At 40.4% G+C, this 18,748-nt stretch overlaps 2 protein-coding genes across 10 annotated transcripts in view; one reads left to right on the top strand and one right to left on the bottom strand.

Moving 5' to 3' along the window:
• The window catches only part of CTNNA1 (catenin alpha 1), a 183,998-nt gene that overhangs the window by 107,282 nt on the left and 57,968 nt on the right, over positions 1–18,748 (top strand). The gene's annotated exons all lie outside the window — the stretch shown is intronic.
• LRRTM2 (leucine rich repeat transmembrane neuronal 2) lies at positions 7,687–16,956 on the bottom strand. The gene is made up of 2 exons (XM_055286081.2): positions 16,267–16,956; positions 7,687–15,917 (listed from the first exon to the last, which is right to left on the bottom strand). Exons 1-2 carry the CDS (start codon positions 16,268–16,270, stop codon positions 14,371–14,373), a joined length of 1,551 nt encoding a protein of 516 aa, XP_055142056.1. The 5' UTR covers positions 16,271–16,956; the 3' UTR covers positions 7,687–14,370.

Genomic DNA, 18,748 nt, shown 5'->3' with positions numbered 1-18,748 from the left:
GGCATGAGCCACTGGGCCCAGCCTTTGGCTCTCTTGTAGTTCAAGTACATGAGTTCTACATTCCCCTCAGAATTAACCCCTGCTTTTCTGATTGTTCATGAACTTTCATTGGTTCTTCAGTTTATTACATTGACTTGAGAACAGGGCCATCTCCAGCTTATTTGCCAGCCTACTTGGCATGGAGCATAGTATGATTGATGGGCTTGTTATTGTAGTCATCATTCTCAATTCCTAAATGGTATACATGTATATTCTTCATTGATTAAAAATTCCTTTGATATGTCGTTTCCAGTCATTTTCATGAATTAAGCTGACCATATTCCTATTACTTTTCCAATAGCACATGACTTGTTCAAGTGGCTTTGATGTTGAGGGAATGCTTCCCTTGACACCTATCCTTTTTTTTCCGTGACTGCCATTTTATAGTTATTGTTTAAAGATTTCTCAGACTGGTTTAGGAGGAAAGGATGGTTCTATGAGTCTCATCTCCATCTACACCCATTCCCTTGGTGATCTCATCTAGGCCCGTGACTTTAAATACCTGTATTCACGGATGATGACTTCTAAATTTATGTTTCCAGCCTGGACCATTCCCCTGGACTTGTCATCTCTACTTGGATGGCTACTAAACATTCTAACTTTAACATGTCACATATTGAATCTTAATTGTTCTGCATCCCCCACTTTCCTAATGTGTTCCACTTACAGTCTTCTTAGTCTTTTCTTGGTATTCAGTTAGTTAAAATGCTAGTTACAAATAACAGGGCTCAGAGCAGTGGCTCACGCCTGTAATCCCAGCACTTTGGGAGGCCGAGGCAGGTGGGTCACTTGAGCCCAGGAGTTTGAGACCAGCCTGGGCAACATGGCAAAACCCCATCTCTACAATAAATACAAAAATTAGGCAGGTGTGGTGCCATGCACCTGTAGTCCCAGCTACTTGGGAGGCTGAGGTGGGAAAATCGCTTGAGCCCAGGAGGCAGAGATTGCAGAAAGCCAAAACTGCAACTCTGCATTCCAGTCTGGGCAACAGAGCAAGACCCAGTCTCAACAACTAAACAAAAAACAGAAGTCTAGCCTTTCATAAGTATATCTAATCCCCAGACTCCCTTCTCAATTTAAACTGAGGGCGGGATGTGGTGTGCGTGTGCATGCGTGTTTGTGTGTGTGTGTTTAAAGATTGTGTGTGTGTGTTTAAAGATTGATATAAAATATTTGAAAGTCAAGATCTTAAAAATATTATTTTCCAGTGTAGTACCTCTGATACTGAAATAATTGATGAATAAATCAAAATACTGATTATTGTTTTTGGAAAGCCAGTGGATTTATGTTTTTACTGGAAATATATTTGTTTAATAATTTTAGTTATAAATTAGGGTAATGGATTTGGTGGGAGTGTCAGCTGAACTTCAGATAAACCATTTATAGTGTCCTGTTCTTCACAATCTGTCTGATTCATCACACATCTAATTCAAAGCAAGCACAAATTGAGTGTCTAAATGATACCACTTATGCACTGTAATTTTTTTTTTGACACTTTAGGAATGCTGCATCAAAACTAAGAAAATTCCTGACCACTTGCTGTTAGATTTTCATGTGGAATAACAGACAAATCTTAGACTGGCAGGGTTTTTGTTTGTTTGTTTGTTTTGTTTTGATATGGACTCTTGCTCTCTCTCTGGAGTGCAATGACGCAGTCTCAGCTCACTGCATCCTCTGCCTCCTGGGCTCAAGCGATTCTCCTGCCTCAACCTCCTGAGTAGCTGGGATTACAGGCACGTGCCACTGCGCCCAGCTAATTTTTATATTTTTAGTAGAGATGGAGTTTCACCGTGTTGCCCAGGCTTGTCTGGGCACCTGACCTCAGGTGATCCACCCTTCTAGGCCTCCCAAAGACTTGGCAGTTTTAATACAGTAATAAAATGGGCTCTAGTTGTTGGAAGTTGACAGCAAATGTCAGAGAGCAGTTTTGCATACACTGGCTTGAAAGGACTATCAGGAGAGAAGAGGGAGATGTGGTGATGTGGTATTGTCCCAGTTGCCTGCAGGAGTGTGCTGAGGATGGTATATTCTTCTTTTCTTTCCCACTGCCATTTTTTTCCTCCTGGTAAATTACAAGGGAAAATAGAGAGGTAGCACTGTCAAGGCACTCCTGAACACAATCTTTTTTTTTGGAGATGGAGTCTCACTCTGTCGCCCAGGCTGAAGTGCAGTGGCATGATCTCGGGTCACTGTAACCCTTTGGCTGCCAGGTTCAGGAGAGTCTTCTGCCTCAGCCTCCTGAGTGGCTGGGATTACAGGCACACACCACCATGCCTGGCTAATTTTTGTACTTTTAGTAGAATTGGGGTTTCACTATGTGGGCCAGGCTGGTCTCGAACTCCTGACCTCAGGTGATTTGCCCACCTCAGCCTCCCAAAGTGCTGGGATTACAGACATGCGCCAACATGCCCGGCTCTGAACACCATTCTTAATGTGTGCGCCACGTGGGCGATCCTTACATGAAATAGTTACTAGTGCCTGATGTTCATGTCTTTTTTTTCTATTTGGATCAAAAACTGGCAGAACATACTTCCACATGAAAGGTCCCAGCTTTCTTGTGGCCAATTCTGTGGAATCCCAAGAAAACTGGAATGAAAGATTACTGCCTATTCTTAAAGAATTCTACATTTCTGAAATGTTTGCCATATCTTCTACGACCCAATTCACATTCCCCATTCCCAATTAAAAACAGCAAGAGAGCAACTTTTATTACAGGTATGAAGGGTGTTGGGGACTTTATTTGGTCATAGAACTGGAATGAGTGCTAATTATTAAAAAGGGTACATCTTAAATGGCAGGTATTCTTGGTCTTTTAAAAGTGAAAGCAAGGCCGGGCGCAGTGGTTCACACCTGTAATCCCAGCACTTTGGGAGGCCGAGGCGGGCGGATCATGAGGTCAGGAGATTGAGACCATCCTGGCTAACACGGTGAAACCCCGTCTCTACTAAAAATACAAAAAATTAGCCGGGCGAGGTGGCGGGCGCCTGTAGTCCCAGCTACTTGGGAGGCTGAGGCAGGAGAGTGGCGTGAACCCCGGGGACGGAGCCTGCAGTGAACAGAGATCGCGCCACTGCACTCCATCCTGGGCGACAGCGAGACTGCATCTCAAAAAAAAAAAAAAAAAAAGTGAAAGCAAAATGAATAAATGCTATTTTATACTTGAATCTGTACAAAGAGCAAAGAGAAGTGTGGACTGAAAAGATAGCTCGGATGAGTGACTGTATTTTTTATTATAATTTCCAAATCGTGTAGATTATTTTGTAGCTGATAGGCACTTAGTTTTGTGGATTTGGGAGAAGCAGGTAGTAAGCCCATGGTCAAGAGATGTGGGAAAGTAGAGAAAAGTTGTGGATGAAGGAGGAGATAAAAGGATTTTCCTTGTTGGATAAACTAGATTATGATCTAGGAAAGATAATGCCAAGAAAGAAGTTTTCTTGACTTGAAGAATCTGGGTCATAAGATCTGATAAGTTCTGATAAGATTGTGTGTCTTTCATTGAGATAGGTTGATTCTGAGCAAGCTTTATATGGAATAGAGATTTCGGTAATATGGAGGATTACTCTCCAGCTATCACGAAACATACCCTCCTGCGTGTATTGAACTAATGGATTATCTTTGTGTTTTTAAATTCTCATACCTCTCCTGCCCACACCCCTCAATAATTCTGGCAAATCTGCCTTGGAACCAAATCTGCCACAATTGGAAGGGCTGCTTCCTAAATTAGATGTGATAGACTTAACGTACAATTTTTTTCTAAGCAAAAAGGAACATAATAGTGATCCTTAATTCTCAGCCGTGTATTTTGTCCTAAAATATAATTGTCCGAAGCTGAGACATCAGATTATTTATTTCTTTTGAAAAAATAGTATCCTTTTATGATAATGGATAGTACTTGTTGTCCTATATAATTTTATTGAACAAGGAAAAGACATCACTTGATTTTAAGTGACTGCCTTATTCAGAAGGAATTTTTGAATTAGGGATTTTAAACCTTTAGAAATTTAGCTTTGATTCATAAAGCCAAACCAGAGTAATATCATATCTAATATTATAGTACATTTTGCAAAGCAAGTTACTTGACTGTGAGATAATGTGGTCAGTTTTATATCAATATTAGATGTAAAAAGTGTAACAAGGCTGTTGAGGCTTACTGAAAGTTCTAGCTAATTATCAGTTCTCATTTTGAATACTGCACATTAACTTAGAGAAGAAAGACTAGAAAGTAGGGTTTTAGGAAGCAGCACATGGGTCTAACATGTCTTTAATGTGATTACATTCTCTATTTGATGGATCTGTAGCATTTCACTGTGTACACGTTGCTATTAAAAATAACAAAACAGTTTTGAGCATTTATTCTGTGCTAGCCTCAGGACTTTACATGAATAAATCCCCCTGTGGTTATTATTGCTATTAATTCTGTTTTACAGGTCAAAGGCCCAAGGTACATAAAGGTTGAAGGACTTGTCCAGGGTCAGAGGCTCAAGTGTGGATCAGGGCTCCTAACTGCTGTGCAACTTAACTTGCCCCTGTTGAAAATCTAGGTGGTTCTTTTTTAATGGCTTCTAGAAAGAGACAGTTAAATTTCTGACGGTTGTTCAGGCTAATGATTGCTTTATCTTTTTTTTATATATGTAATTTATTTTTTTGAAACAGTGTCTCACTCTGTTGCCCAGGCTGGAGGGTAGTGGTGTGATCACAGCTCACTGCAGCCTTGATTTCCTGGGCTCAGGTGATCTTCCCACTTCAGCCTCCCAGGTAGTTGGGACTACAGGCAAGTGTCACTACACCTGGCTAATTTCTGTGTATACATGTATTTTTTGTAGGGACAGAGTTTTGCCATGTTGCCCCTGCTGGTCTTGAACTCCTGGGCTCAAGCAATCCTCCTGCCTCAGGCCCCCAAAGTGCTGGGATTCCAGGTGTGACTGCACCTAGCTGCTTTATCTTTTTAAATGTGTTCTTTCTTAGGAAATTAGTTATTGTGTTATAGATTCTTACCTAAGGAGAACACATATGATTATCATTAGCATTTTACAGCCCAGTTGGGTTCTTCTTGCCTGCTGCACAGGAAAAGCCTGTACCCTGAGACAGCAGAAGTTGCAGCAGAGAAAGAGTTTAATAATCGCAAGGCCGATTGAGGTGGACAAGATACCTTTCAAATCCACCTCCCAAAGAATTTGGAGACTAGGTTTTTAAAGATGGTTTGGTAAGCGGGGGCTAGGGAATGGGTACTGCTGATTGATTGGGCTGGGCATGAAATGATAGGAGTGTCGAAACTGTTTCTTGGTATGGATCACCAGTATAGGTGGCGTCAGTTGGTCCACTAGAATGCAGTCTGAAAAATATCTCAAACACCAGTCTTTTTTTTTTTTTATTTAGATGGGATCTTGCTCTGTTGTCTAGGCTGGGGTGCAGTGGCATGATCTTGGCTTGCTGCAGCCTCCACTTCTGAGACTCAAGTGATCCTCCCACCTCAGCCTCCAGAGTAGCTGGGACTACAGGCGCACCACACCCAGCTACTTTTTGTATTTTTAGTAGAGACAGGGTTTTGCCATAGTGGCCAGGCTGGTCTCAAAGTCCTGACCTCCAGTGTTCTGCCTGCCTTCCAGAGTGCTGGGATTACAGGCATGAGCCACTGCACCTGGCCTTTTCTTTTTTTTAGACAGAGTCTCACTGTGTTGCCCATCAGTCTTAAGTTTCACAGTAGTGATGTTATTTATAGAAGCAATTGGGAAAGTTACAAATCTTATTATGACCATTGGCTAAGTGACTCCTGAGCAGTAAACAATTATAAAAAGCAAGCTACGAAACAGTAACAGGCTACTGTTTTAACTATGCTTAGATCTTATCAGAATAATTTTAACCTTACCACCTTTCATTAATTTTACAAAGGCAGTTTCAGACCACGAACGAGAAGAAGGGTAGTTTTTGGGAGGGGACTGTGATCATCCTTGCTTTAAAGTTAAGCTGTAAACTAAATTCCTCAGCTACATTATAAACTAAATTCCTCCCATAGTTAGCTTAGCCTATGCACAGGAATGCACAGAGACAACTTGTGAGGTTAGAAACAAGATGGAATCAGATATGTTCTATTGCTCTCACTTGTATAATTTTGCAAAGGTGGTGTCATGCACAACCAGAGATGTTGTATGAAATATGCTTCTCTTCATTCCTGATATAGCGGAAGATGTGTTTTTTGTTTTTGTTTTTGGAGACGGAGTCTCGCTCTGTTGCCCAGGCTGGAGTGCAGTGGCGCGATCTCGGCTCACTACAACCTCTGCCTTCCGGGTTCAAGCAGTTCTCTGCCTCAGCTTCCCGAGAAGCTGGGATTACAGGCGCTCACCACCACACCCAGCTAATTTTTGTATTTTTAGTAGAGACGGGGTTTCACCATCTTGGCCAGGCTGGTCTTGAACTCCTGACCTCGTGATCCACCCACCTCTGCCTCCCAAAGTGCTGGGATTACAGGCGTGAGCCACCGCTCCCAGCCGGAAGATGTTTTTAATTTTAAATTATACTCCTTGTGCAGAAGATGTGTAATGTAATGTAGTAGGTGTTTACTGGCTGTCCCTTGTGTGTTGGAGCCCTGTAGTCTGGTCCCAGGGATGTGATAAAGAGGAAACACCAGCTGTTGAAAGTGCTTGGTTCATTCTTGCAGAACTTCTAGGCTCCACCCACCCTTGGGTCACGACAAAGGTTAGGTCATCACAGAGTGTGCAGCATGCTTGTGTAGGCTCTTTACAAACTTAGCCTTTATCAAGGGTCTTCATGAAGAACAACTCTGCCTGTTCTCTAGAACCTCCTTAGAGGGACAGTCCAACATTGTTCCTTATTGTTCCTACAGCCGGCTTCATTTTATAAATAATTCACAGGTTTTTTCACTTAAGTGTCTCTTTCTCCAGAGAAACCAGTGTGCTGCCTTATCCGATGAAAGCTGTTGGTTTTATTCTTTGTTTTGGCCACCGGGAAGATCAGGGCCAAATTGGTGTATAGTGTATACTAGAAATAATGATTTCATTGCTGTTCTAGGGCTTTCTAACCCCTTTTTGTAATTTATCAAAACCCATTAGATCTGGTAAAATATCTGGACTCACATACAATATTGTATTATAATTTTAAGACGTTCTTGCATCCTGAAACATATCCTGGACCCTTGGGGTTAAGAGTCCTGCTTTTGATCTTTTTGTATCTTTATTTCACTATTCTGTACATAGTTTTATTCTAAGTTTCCTTGACTGTATAGAAGTAGGTTATGTGTAAATGATAAATAACATTGTTTTTAGAGGTTTTGGGTACTGAGCAGTTGCCCTCCATGTATTTGACTGCGAGGCAACGGGAAATGTTTTTGTTCATCACAAGAGGAAATTTTTTGGCCCTCATGATGATGAAATCGGTAGGCTAATTATAAATGGCTGTAGAGGCTGGGCGTGGTGGCGAACGCCTGTAATTCCAACTCTTTGTGGGCTGAGACGAGTGGATCACTTGAGCCCAGGAATTCAAGACCAGCCTGGGCAACACATGGTGAAACTCTGTCTCTACCAAAAATGCAAAAATTAGCCAGTCTCATAACCCGCTCTGGAAATAATTAATTAATTAAAAATGGTTGTAGTGTTTTGGTACAATGATTTTCCAGAAAAAGCAGCCTGTAGATTCTGTTGTAACTCATTTATTTATTTATTTATTTTGGTACAAATACTATTTATTTATTTTGGTACAAATACTAGGGCCTAAAGATGGAAGTCTTATGCTCTAAACACAATTGTCAATAGATATTCAGTAAACTTAATGTTTATGATGTTTTTACACCTCTTCTGTGTGGTTTTTGGTAAAATCTTGATGAAAGCTATAAAAAGGCTTTGGCAATTGTCTCTAGGGCTGCAGTTTTCATATTTGTTTCCTAAGTGAGGCATGAGCCATTGGCCTCTGCCGATCAGGGTTGCTGTTCACAGATGCTTCTTCATGCTGGATGTCTATTGGGAGTTCTGACTTGGAGGCATTGGGCAAGCCTTTGCTCTTCAGCCTCCATATATAGAGGGTAGTATTTTCATTTGTAGGCTTTGCAGGATAGGATGCTTGATTGTACTTGACTTTGGAGATTTCTTGCTCTTTACTGTCCTCTTCAGATAGTAGAAGGGGAGGTTTAAGATGTGTCCCTTAAGAGTATTCCCAAAACAAGTATTGAGGATAAAGGTCAAATTCATGCTAAGGAGAAATGTTTTTGCAGTAGCTATGACTTTCAGCTCTTTTTCCCCTCCCTCTTTGTAAAAGACAATTTGTTGTACATTTTGTCTCTCTAAGGGAGACATGACTACCCCAAATTTTTAAACAGACCAGGAAGAATCTTGTATATTTGAGTGGGAACCTGAGAATGCTGTGGCATATAGACAAAATTAATTAAAATAACTGATAAAGAAATCAGATGTAGCTTTAAATGGGATTTTCAAAATTAAAATGTAGGAGAATTATGTTAATAAGCTCTGCTTTTAACTCTATCAAGTGTAGGAATGTGTTCCTTTGTGCAATTTAAAACCACCATCACCTATGCCCTCTAGTGCTTATAGGATGAGTTTGACAGTAGAATTGTGTTCTCTGTTTCCTGCTTCTGCCCTGGTTACTGCTGAAATTCCTGGTGTGAGAGTTCTCTTAGTCTCTCTGATCCCAGCTTCCCTGGCATTGGGAAAAGGGTGGCTTTGCCTATTCCTCCATGTGGTCCTACTATGCTGCTGTGGTGCTGGAGAAACAATAAGTGCATCTGGGCAAACGTGGCAGACTCCTGGCGGTCAGCTCCTGGAAGCTAGGGCAGTTTATGCCCCAGCACTGCCCAGGTATAGAATCCTGTCCTGAGGATGTTTATCGGTAGCAAGCCAAGGACATTATAGTTGACCCTTGAGCAACATGGGTATGAATCGTTAAGGTCTACTTATATGTGGATTTCCTCCCACCTGTGATACCCCTGAGACAGTAAGACCGACTCCTTTCTTTCTCTTCCTTCTCGGCCTACTCAACATGAAGACAACAACAAGGATGAAGGCCGTTATGGTGATCCAGTTCCACTTAATGATAAATGTATTTTCTTATGATTTTCTTTTTTTTTTTTTTTTCTTTTTTAAAGATGGAGTCTCACTCTGTCACCCAGACTAGAGTGCAGTGGCATGATCTCAGCTCACTGCAACCTCCACCTCCAGGTTCAAGCAATCCTCCTGCCTCAGCCTCCCAAGTAGCTGGGATTACAGGCTCATACCAGGTTGCCTGGCTAATTTTTATATTTTTAGTAGAGACGGAGTTTCGCCTTGTTGGCCAGACTGTTCTCAAACTCTTGACCTCAGGTGATCCACCCACCTCAGCCTCCCAAAGTACTGGGATTACTGGCATGAGCCACCATGCCCCACCATGATTTTCTTAATAACATTTTCTTTTCTCTAGCTTATTTTTGTAAGAATACCATATATCATACATATAACATATAAAATATGTATTATTTTGACTGATGGTATTAAATATGTGTTACCTAATATGGACTGACCGTTTATGTTATCAGTAATGCTTCTAGTCAGCAGTAGCTATTAGTGAAAATTTTTGGGAAGTCAAAAGTTATATGCAGATTTTCGACTGTGTAGAGCAGGGGGTTGGCACCCCTAACCCCAGTGTTGTTCAAGGGTCAACTGTAGTTTAAAATCTTCCCTTCCTTTTCCCGTCCGTACTCACCGAGTGGGCATCCGGGGTGGAGGAGGTCATGTAGGGATCCTCATGGTCCTAGTGTGTAAGCACCTGTGGACCTCCCTCCTAGGAGTGGCATGCAAGGTGCTGCTGGGATGGACATCAACCAGCTCCCAAGGTAGAGGCCAAGTCGCTGTTGGCTAGGTACAGGCAATTAGTACCTTTCCGAAGCTCTCTGTGGTGTCAGTTCACTGTAATGGAGGATTCAGAGAGGGGCAGCCAACTCCACGCCCTGTGAGCCTGGGACAGTTGTTTTTCCACTTGCTCAGGCTCTTGACAGAGCAGCTTCTTACTGCATGACAGCTTTTTAGGCACTCTCCCTTCCCACCACTTTACCTTTACTTTCTTCTTATCCTAGTTTTGCCTCTCTCTGAATGAAGACAGGTGATGATTAGCTGCCCCTTTTTTCAGTGGACACATTTGACATTGTAGAGGAACACGGAACAAAACAACTGTTCATTTAAGATTTCTATGTCTGTCACAAGTGGCTTTTCAAGTTTCACATGTCAAAATTGATAGGTTATCAAGGAAAAGTAAAAAGGCATTCACTTTTTACAGTATACACAATTTTAATAACAAAACTTTCCTGTACACTGCTTTATGTTACCCTCCCCCCTCCCAAAACACCCTGCATAATAGTATTTTCTTCCCACCCTCAACCCAGCTGCCCACCTCCCACCCAAAAAGAAAAATGGCTCTTGAAGGTGATTGAACACAATGTATTTGGACTGTACTTTGAGTTTCCAGTCTCAGTGTTGATAGGAAGGTTCACCAAACATTCCATATATCAGACTTAAAAAAAAAAAAAAAAAAAAAAACACTAAGGACAGAAATGTTAGTTGAAAGAGTTGCAGAAGTTTCCAAATGTTTGCAATAGCAGAATGAAAGCTTAAACAGTCATTTTCTATTTGTTTTTGGCCTTATTCAAGTACTATGAGTTTGCCCCAGGTTAGATAGAGAAATATTTAATTATCTATAGATGGCCTGTCTCTCTCTTTTTTTTTTTTGTTTTCCTGGCTCAAGGGCTTTAATCAATAAGATATGAAAAGTATGTACCCAAACAGATTTTTCAGATAGGTCTGTCGCTGTATTGCTGTATTAGGAAAACGATCATGTAAGTCAGCTGTTAAAAATATTCTTTAACAAATTTTATATTGATATCCACACTTCAGAAAAAGAACGGGACATTTATAGCTTTTTCCCCTGATAGCTGTGTGTAGGAAGTGTGCCTTAAGAAAATGAAATGCCTGTTTTGAATTTTAGAATTCAAACCTAGTGCTACATAGGGCTCATTTTTATTGGAAAGATGGAGTCTAGCTCTTGGTGACTAGCATTAGAATAAGCAGATGGATTTTAATAATTAGTGGCGTTGGGAAGTTCAGTCAATTCCATTTATTGAATTGGTACAGAAATTAACTTAGGCACATTAAGAAATTACATGTGTTAGTACAGATTTTTGGCTTAAAAAATTAGTATCTTTGCTTTTTGATTCTGGCAGTGGGTATTCTCAGACTTGTGTGTGGATTTCCAAGTTTATCAGCCCACTCTTTTCAGAAAGGTAATTGAAATGCCTGTCATGCTACAGAAATGAATATAAACAATTTCAAACTAGTTCTTGGTTTCTAGGTGGGTATGGTATCATAGTCTTATTTAGCTTTCTTTTTTCCAGAGAGATTAATTATTTTTCTGGTTCTTAATGGTCATTTTCCTCTAATCTTAAAAATAGAAAAAAAATGGAGTGGGTGGTGGTGGTAAAGAGGATAAAACCCCACCAAAAAACAAAAGCTCTGACTCTGTGTAACCAAGATCCGCAGCGTTGCTGTGATGCTGTTCCGTTCTAGCCAGTTGGTAAAGAAAGCACAGATGACTAACAGTCTGATCTTCAAACCTGTGCTGATTCTGAAACACAAATGGACAAAAATGAAAGGAAATCTTGCCTTCTACAGGCAATTAAAAAGAGAGGTTTTTGCTTTTAAATGAGAAAGGAAAATACCTTTTTGGTACTACTGTCATTCACTTTTCTTAAAGGACATTACCCAGAAAAATGGAAGGCAAAATATTTTGATTTTTTTCAACTAGAAAGTATGCCTTGCTAGCCTTGGCTATGCTGTTCCTCTGAATTAGTAAATGGCTTGCTATTCCAATTTGCTTTTGTCCGTACACTAAGGATTTTCCAGTTATGGTCCTTTAAGGATTAAGGTGGAGATTCCCAGCCAAAGAAGGGGATTTCTTATCCATCCCACAGTTTGAATCTTAATTTTGGTTGTGGTTTGAAATGATGGAAAATACTCCTCTGCTGTCCTTCAGGGCTGATGGAATCTTGTGTGCTCAGGACACAGTTGTGTTGTGACCAAGCTGTCTGTCACCTGACAAATGGCAGTGGTCGTCCTGATAAATGGGTTGGTAAATTTTAGCCCATGGTGTTCTTATTTGTAATAGGGGCTTCTAATTCAGCCTGTCTGTGGGGAAGTAGGGCACTGTGCTCTATGCTGTTAAATCAGCTTCTTTCTCTGCCCAGACAAGCCCAGGGTCTGGTTTAACAAGAGACGAAATACTCACCGCTCGAGATAACTGAATTGAACTGGTCTGAGACTTTGACAAACTAATCTGCCCACCTTAAAAAAGAGAGCACATTTTTACTGTAATTTGTGATCTTGTCTGCTTTTTACCGAGAGATGTTAGGTGACGGGTACTAAGGTACCCATCTCTTAGTATTAAAGAAGAAAAATTGTGATTAAATCTTACTGGTTAAACTATAGCCTTAACATGTTTTCAGTTTGATCCTGGGAAGAAAATATGCCCTGAATGAAGGATATCATGTTCATGTTGATGTTGGGGAAAAGATAACTTTAAAAATGGTAGTGGCTTTCTCTAAGGTTTTATGTCTTTTTTTCTACATACAGTAAAGGGCAGTTGTAAAAAATGCTCATTTTCTAAAATCAAGTTAGTGCTATAATTTTACAGTTTTTTCAATATATGGAACGATGTTTATGGAAAAATTCTGTGTGAATGAGTAGCTTGCATCTAAATTCCAAATATGTAATAGATTTTCTTTAGAAATCATAATACAAGAAACTGAATACCTGTGGTTCTTTTCTGCATGAAAAATGTGGCATCCTTATCACTTGTTAATTATGGAATGTTTATGTTTACATTGGAGAATCTACCCCTCTTCCCTTTTCAGCAGCAGGTCCTTTCCCTATTTGGTGCAGATTGTGTATAATCATTCTTGGCTGCCTTGTAAACTCCAGCTAACCTGAGAGTCGGATTTCAAAATCTGCCTTTCCTTTTAATCCCTCACCTCCGTGCTGCCTTCAAGTTACCACTGTGTGGCTGCATAGGCATGTCGAGTTGTTCTACCATAAGATTCATCTCAGTGATGCTGTTTTCTTCACCTACACTGAACTACACTTACAGCATGAATGCGTATCTTTATTGAAAGATCAAAATTTATTATATAATAGAAAGTGTTTTTTTTCATGGTTCCTTTGTAATACAATAAGAATCAGTGTTATGCCTGTTGCTAGCCAATTATTTTTAACTTGGCTCTTTGAGGTTTGAAGATCAGGAAAAAGCAGAAGAAAGAGGTTTAAACCCCTTTGTCAAGGCATCTTTGATCATGATAGTTGAGAGAGAGAGAGAGAGCACGAGTGTGTGTGTGTGTGTGTGTGTGTGCGCTTTTAAATTGGAGGGAGCATGTCAGGATTGTTAAATTGACTCATTTTGTCTTGTTTATCTCCAAAATATTTTCTAAATCTTTTTTCACATATTAATGTAAACATAGGATTTAGTACATTAATTAGTACAATGACAATTTAATACTAGTTTAAAACAATTGTCTAAATGCCACAAAAATCATGTCCATTATAAGTCAAACGAGAAATGTGTAAGAAGTCGGTGTAATTATTTAGGATTGATTTCATTGTAATGAGACCTTTTCACAGTCACTTGGATTCATTGTGTAAATATATTAAAGAGTCACTCAGCTTATTAGAATTACATTAAAGGGTTCTGATTTCATGATATGGACTTTGATAATACCTACTAACCCAGGCAGAAACTCTGGAAGAAGAATGTTTAATATTTACCAGTCTTCAGCATACATGAAATTCTACTTCCCACACTGGCAAGAAATTGAAGATTTGAGTAAATACCAAATTATCATACAAGAGAACTTTACTAAGTCTCCTTTTAAGCAGCAAGATAGTTGTGGTACATGGGATGGAGAGCAGTGATCAAACAGGTATTGATCTATATCTGTTTCTGCCCAATAGCTTCTTTCTAAATTGTTTTCAGTAGAAAAAAAATAGCATATGGAGACCTTAGTGTAAAGGTTTACACACGATTGTATATAATTACATACATTTCTTATTTTGAAGTAAGCATTTTAGACTTTCCAACAGGAGTGCAAATTAATGTGAGCATTGATTCATTTAACACTTAAAATATGGTTTCATTTAAAAAATTAAAAATACTTCAACACTTCAAAAACTAAGTCTCCACTTAGTTTGGAAAATTAGGCTTAATGTCACCATTGGTAAAAATTAGATATGTATTTAGCCTCTACTATGTAAAATAGGTTACTTATCTGATGTGATTTTTGATGACGGGTAGATATTATACTTCACATTCTTTGTATGGCAGCTGCTGACACTTGCACTGTCCATAACCATTAATGATGATGAAGGGTCCTTCATGGGTGGGTTCATATTCATTATACGGTCCTTGGTCTGACATGTTTGACATATGGAGTCGTGTTTGGGATCGGAGCTGCCTGTGGTTCTGAACCATTGAGCACTGCCTAATTCTTCTTAAAGTGGGAGGGCAGCACTTCCTGGAGATGAACACTATAAAAATAATAAAAAAGAAAGAAAACAATAAAGCCATTGTTCCCGTAATTACCCGCTGAGTGAAGATGGCATTGTCTGGTTCAGGAAAGTGTTCCTCGGTAGTAACTGCTATGCCTGCAGTAGTTGGGATTTCTTTGTCTCCCACATGGTAACTTGATGAGCTTATTCTTTTTGTATATTCAGTGGTTGGATCTCTATAAGTTGTAGCCATGACAGTGACAGTGGTTGACAAATTCCAGCAGAGCTGAAATCCGTGGACTGCATCTAGAATATCCTCTCCTTGGGTGTGGTCAGGACTGTGGCATAGGATGGAGTGCTCCCACCGACCTTGGAAACTGCCCAGCCAGGAGGCCAGAGCACATATTCGGGCGCTGCATTCCCACAGATTGCCAGAGAGGCCAACGGTTGTGAGGGATCTCAGGGAGTTTAAGATCTTGGAATCAAGGCTGTTTAACTTGTTGTTATCCATGAGGAGTATTTTAAGATTAGGCATCGTTTCAAACACTGTCAAGTCAATGGCTTTGATTTCATTTCCAGTCAGGTCTAGCTTTTCTAAAGTGCCCCAGGTCCACTCCATCCCACATGTCAAGTTGCTGATTTTGTTCCATTGTAAGAAGAGCGTGTGCAGACTGCTTAGCCGTAGGAAATGAGCAAAATTAATCTTCGTCAGCTGGTTGTGCTCTAGGTGAAGCTCTCTCAGTTTAATTAATCCTGCAAATCCATTGCGAGCCAAACTTCGCAAACGGTTTGTGCTCAAATCCAGAAACTCCAGACTACGACAGTCCCAGAACAGGCGTACTGGGATAGTCCGCAGGGAGTTGGAACGTAAATGCAAGGTCTGCAGCTTCCGAAGGCCATAGAAGAGCTCTGGGTGCAGAGATGACAGCTGATTAAAAGACAGGTCCAAATTTTGCAGGTTAATCAGTTGGGTAAAAGTTGTGTTTGGCAAGTAAAATATTTTGTTGGAACTTAAGATTAATTCCTTAAGTTTATATAGTCCTTGAAAAGCATCTTCTTTTACTGTTGAAATTTGATTGTGATCTAAGTGGAGCCAAGTAAGTTGACTGAAGCTGGCAAATTGATCTCTTTCGAGCTCTGTGATGTGATTGTGCCTCAGGGACAGGCCCAGAGAGCCCTTGTCTGTGGCGTTTGGCACTGAGTGGAAGCCCTGAGAGTCGCAGTAGAAGAGCAGCTTCTCGCAGCGGCATTTGGGTGGACACGCCATACCCAGGGCAGGCAGCATTTTTAAAACCATACTCATTGCATATATTGCTGCCAGCATAGGGGCCCCTAATGGCCACTTGAAATGTAAGCCTGCAGAATATAATTTAAGGAAAACAAGAAGATAGGATATTTTTCAGCACAACATATGGGCTATTAAAAAAACAGCAACAACCAACATTATATCGAAAGATTTCACTGCATATAACTTATTTTTCATTTACTGCAGAAAAATTAACCTTATTGGTATGACTGGACCAAAACTTAAACCATTTAAAAAGAAGATAAAACATGTCTCTGTCATCAGCGATACATGCTTTTACCTAAACCTCAAAATCCAAAATATGACAGTGATTTCCCTCATAAAATGTGAATTCGGTAGCTTATTTTAAAAGCGTGATTCCTTATTGAATGTACAAGACATATAAATGCACAGACTTACCCATTCTTCTGAGCACATTGGAGGCTGCATTCAGTCGCGGTTGTTAGACTCAACGCAGTGAGTCTGTAAAAGGCTCTAACATGTAGGAGCCTTTGACCAGTTTCCTGTTTTCTGTGTCCCAGGCTTTCCAAGTAAAATTGAATCCACCAGGATGAGTTGTTTTTTCCTTAGGATATTCCTCTGGAAAGCATTGGTTTCATTTTCTGTGATTGCTCTGATCTCTAAATCAGTTTTGAATATAAGTTATTAAATTTCTCCACCTCTAACTGCTCAGCTGATTAATCAAAGCTTCAGTCTCCTTTCCGCAGCCGTTAGTTCTCTTGGTCTTAACTTGTTGATGGCAGATGGGTGGCTTGTTGCAGAGAAGAGCTCCTGGAGCAGCATGAGTGCATTTACTGAAAAGCTTTTCCGAGAAACGGCACAAGAATGGATTTGCTTATGTGCTGCGACCACATAGAACTGTATATAGGCTGACGTCACCGGATGACGTGTCTTTTGTTTGGGTTTTCCAGAAGCTTTACTGTTATAAAGCACTGTGCTTTGTAACAGCATCAGGGTCGTTGCAGGACCCCCTGATTACAATAAAGCAAGAAAGAAGAATTCCTGACTTAAAAACATGGTATTCCTTCAGTGTAGAAAGCAGCAGTGAGGTTGTAATAAAGGCTGCATTCAAGAAGACCCATCTGAACAGTGAGTTGGGTTAGCAGAGTGATGATTTTTAATGCTTGTAAGAGCCAGTGTTAGACTGCCGATTCTGCATAGAGAGATCATCTAAATGGGCAGAAGCCTGCACAATTTATGAAGTGCTGATTTAACACCAGCCTATGCAAGGTAGTGTCGCTGCACTGGTAGTTTGGAAAGCTATTCAGTTGCCTTGTTGTCATGCTTGGTTAAAATCAAAGTATGACTATGATTTGCTTTAGATGTGTTGATAAACTAGCTAAGTGGGCTTGGCTTCTTTGTCATCAAGAGCTTAACATTATAAACCAAGAATAAAGGGGGAGGGGAAGCTTGCAAAACAAAGCATGTGGTTATTTTTTTCTTTGAGAATTTCAGGGGAACTCTAACTCTAAAAGGATTTCTCTTTCTTTCTCCTATTTTATAACAATGTTTTGTCGCCATACTGATTGAAAAATACTGCTGAGTTGATCTTTAAATGTCCTCCTGGGAGGACAAGGCAGGTTGATACAGTCATTTTAATGCACATGCCCTAAGCTTTAGCAGTGAAGCAGAGATGATTTAGGACAAGTGATACCGTGTAGCTGGATTCTGACATGGTCTCTTGTATTTTACCTCAGAATCTCACCTACTCCGTAACTAAAAACTTGCGCTGGTACTGAGGTTGGTGGTTGTGACACTGAAATAATAGAGCATTTGCACACTAGTTCCCAGTGGCTGACTTAACTGAGCCTACTGCTGTTGTTAGAACCTGTCTTATGAATACAAAAGGTCACTCATGCTTTGGACTGAGATGTTTGTTTTGGCTTGTTTTGGCTTGATTTTGCTTGCCCTAACTCCAGTTTCTCCCTGTTGAATGGTGTCTTCACTTTTCAGACCTCAGTTATGGATGTATAGCTCCATGTTTAGTGGTATATAAATGCAAAAGATGTTTCTAGATGAATCAGTGTTATATTTTCAGGCCTGACAAAGGTTAAAGCCTTTTCTACATCTTGCCTTATTGATTTGACCCAACATACCTATTTCTCCCATATCATTGGCACTTATCCTTTGTGGGTCTTGTCTCAGACCTAAGGACAAACATCTTTAAAACTACTGATGGTGTCTGTGAAACAAGAACATCGTTGGCCTTTTTGGTTCTGAGGGATTCATCCCACTGGGCAGATCTAAGAAGTAATTGTCTTGGGTAAAATTTTTCTGTTGTAGTGTTGTACTGGAGTGAGAGCTGTGAGACTCCAAGGTCCCTTCCTTAGGGCTCTGTGTAAACGTGCTATGAAAACTGCAGCAGTGCAGGTGTGTGGTTTGAGTCCTCCTAGAAGTGATCCCAAGATAGGATTAGAAGTACAAGAGGAAAAAATGCCTACGAAGTACAAAGGGAGACAGAAGGCAGCAGGAATGCTCTGAGAGTCTTCATACCACAGGGCAGGTCTGACACCTGTGAAGGGACAGAGGCAGCAAAGAAGATGAGATCAGCATTGTGGCTCTTAGACAAATTTTGTAGGCTGAATGGAAATTCCCAAGCCAAAGTTGCCAGTGAGCAGACTCTTGAGTCCTTAGCAATGAGCCTGCACTAGTACGTCCTCTTTGTTCCTTCTTGCTCGTTAAAGAAGGGAAGGAAACAAGTCCTGGTTTACACCCCGGGAATGCTGCTCCCCCTCTGACCTTAATCCTTTCTATAGTCTCTCTCAGTAGGCTAGAACTTCTTAACCTGGTTCCATAAACTGTCTTGTGAAATTTTTTTGCTTGTTCATTTTTCTGTGGATAAGGTTGAGTCCGATTCCTACAGGGTCTCTCACCCTAGGTT

Source organism: Symphalangus syndactylus, chromosome 7, assembly GCF_028878055.3.
Source record: "Symphalangus syndactylus isolate Jambi chromosome 7, NHGRI_mSymSyn1-v2.1_pri, whole genome shotgun sequence".
Lineage (NCBI taxonomy): Eukaryota > Metazoa > Chordata > Mammalia > Primates > Hylobatidae > Symphalangus > Symphalangus syndactylus.
The sequence above is the reverse complement of the archived record's forward strand: the minus strand, read 5'-3'. Positions and strand labels throughout refer to the sequence as shown.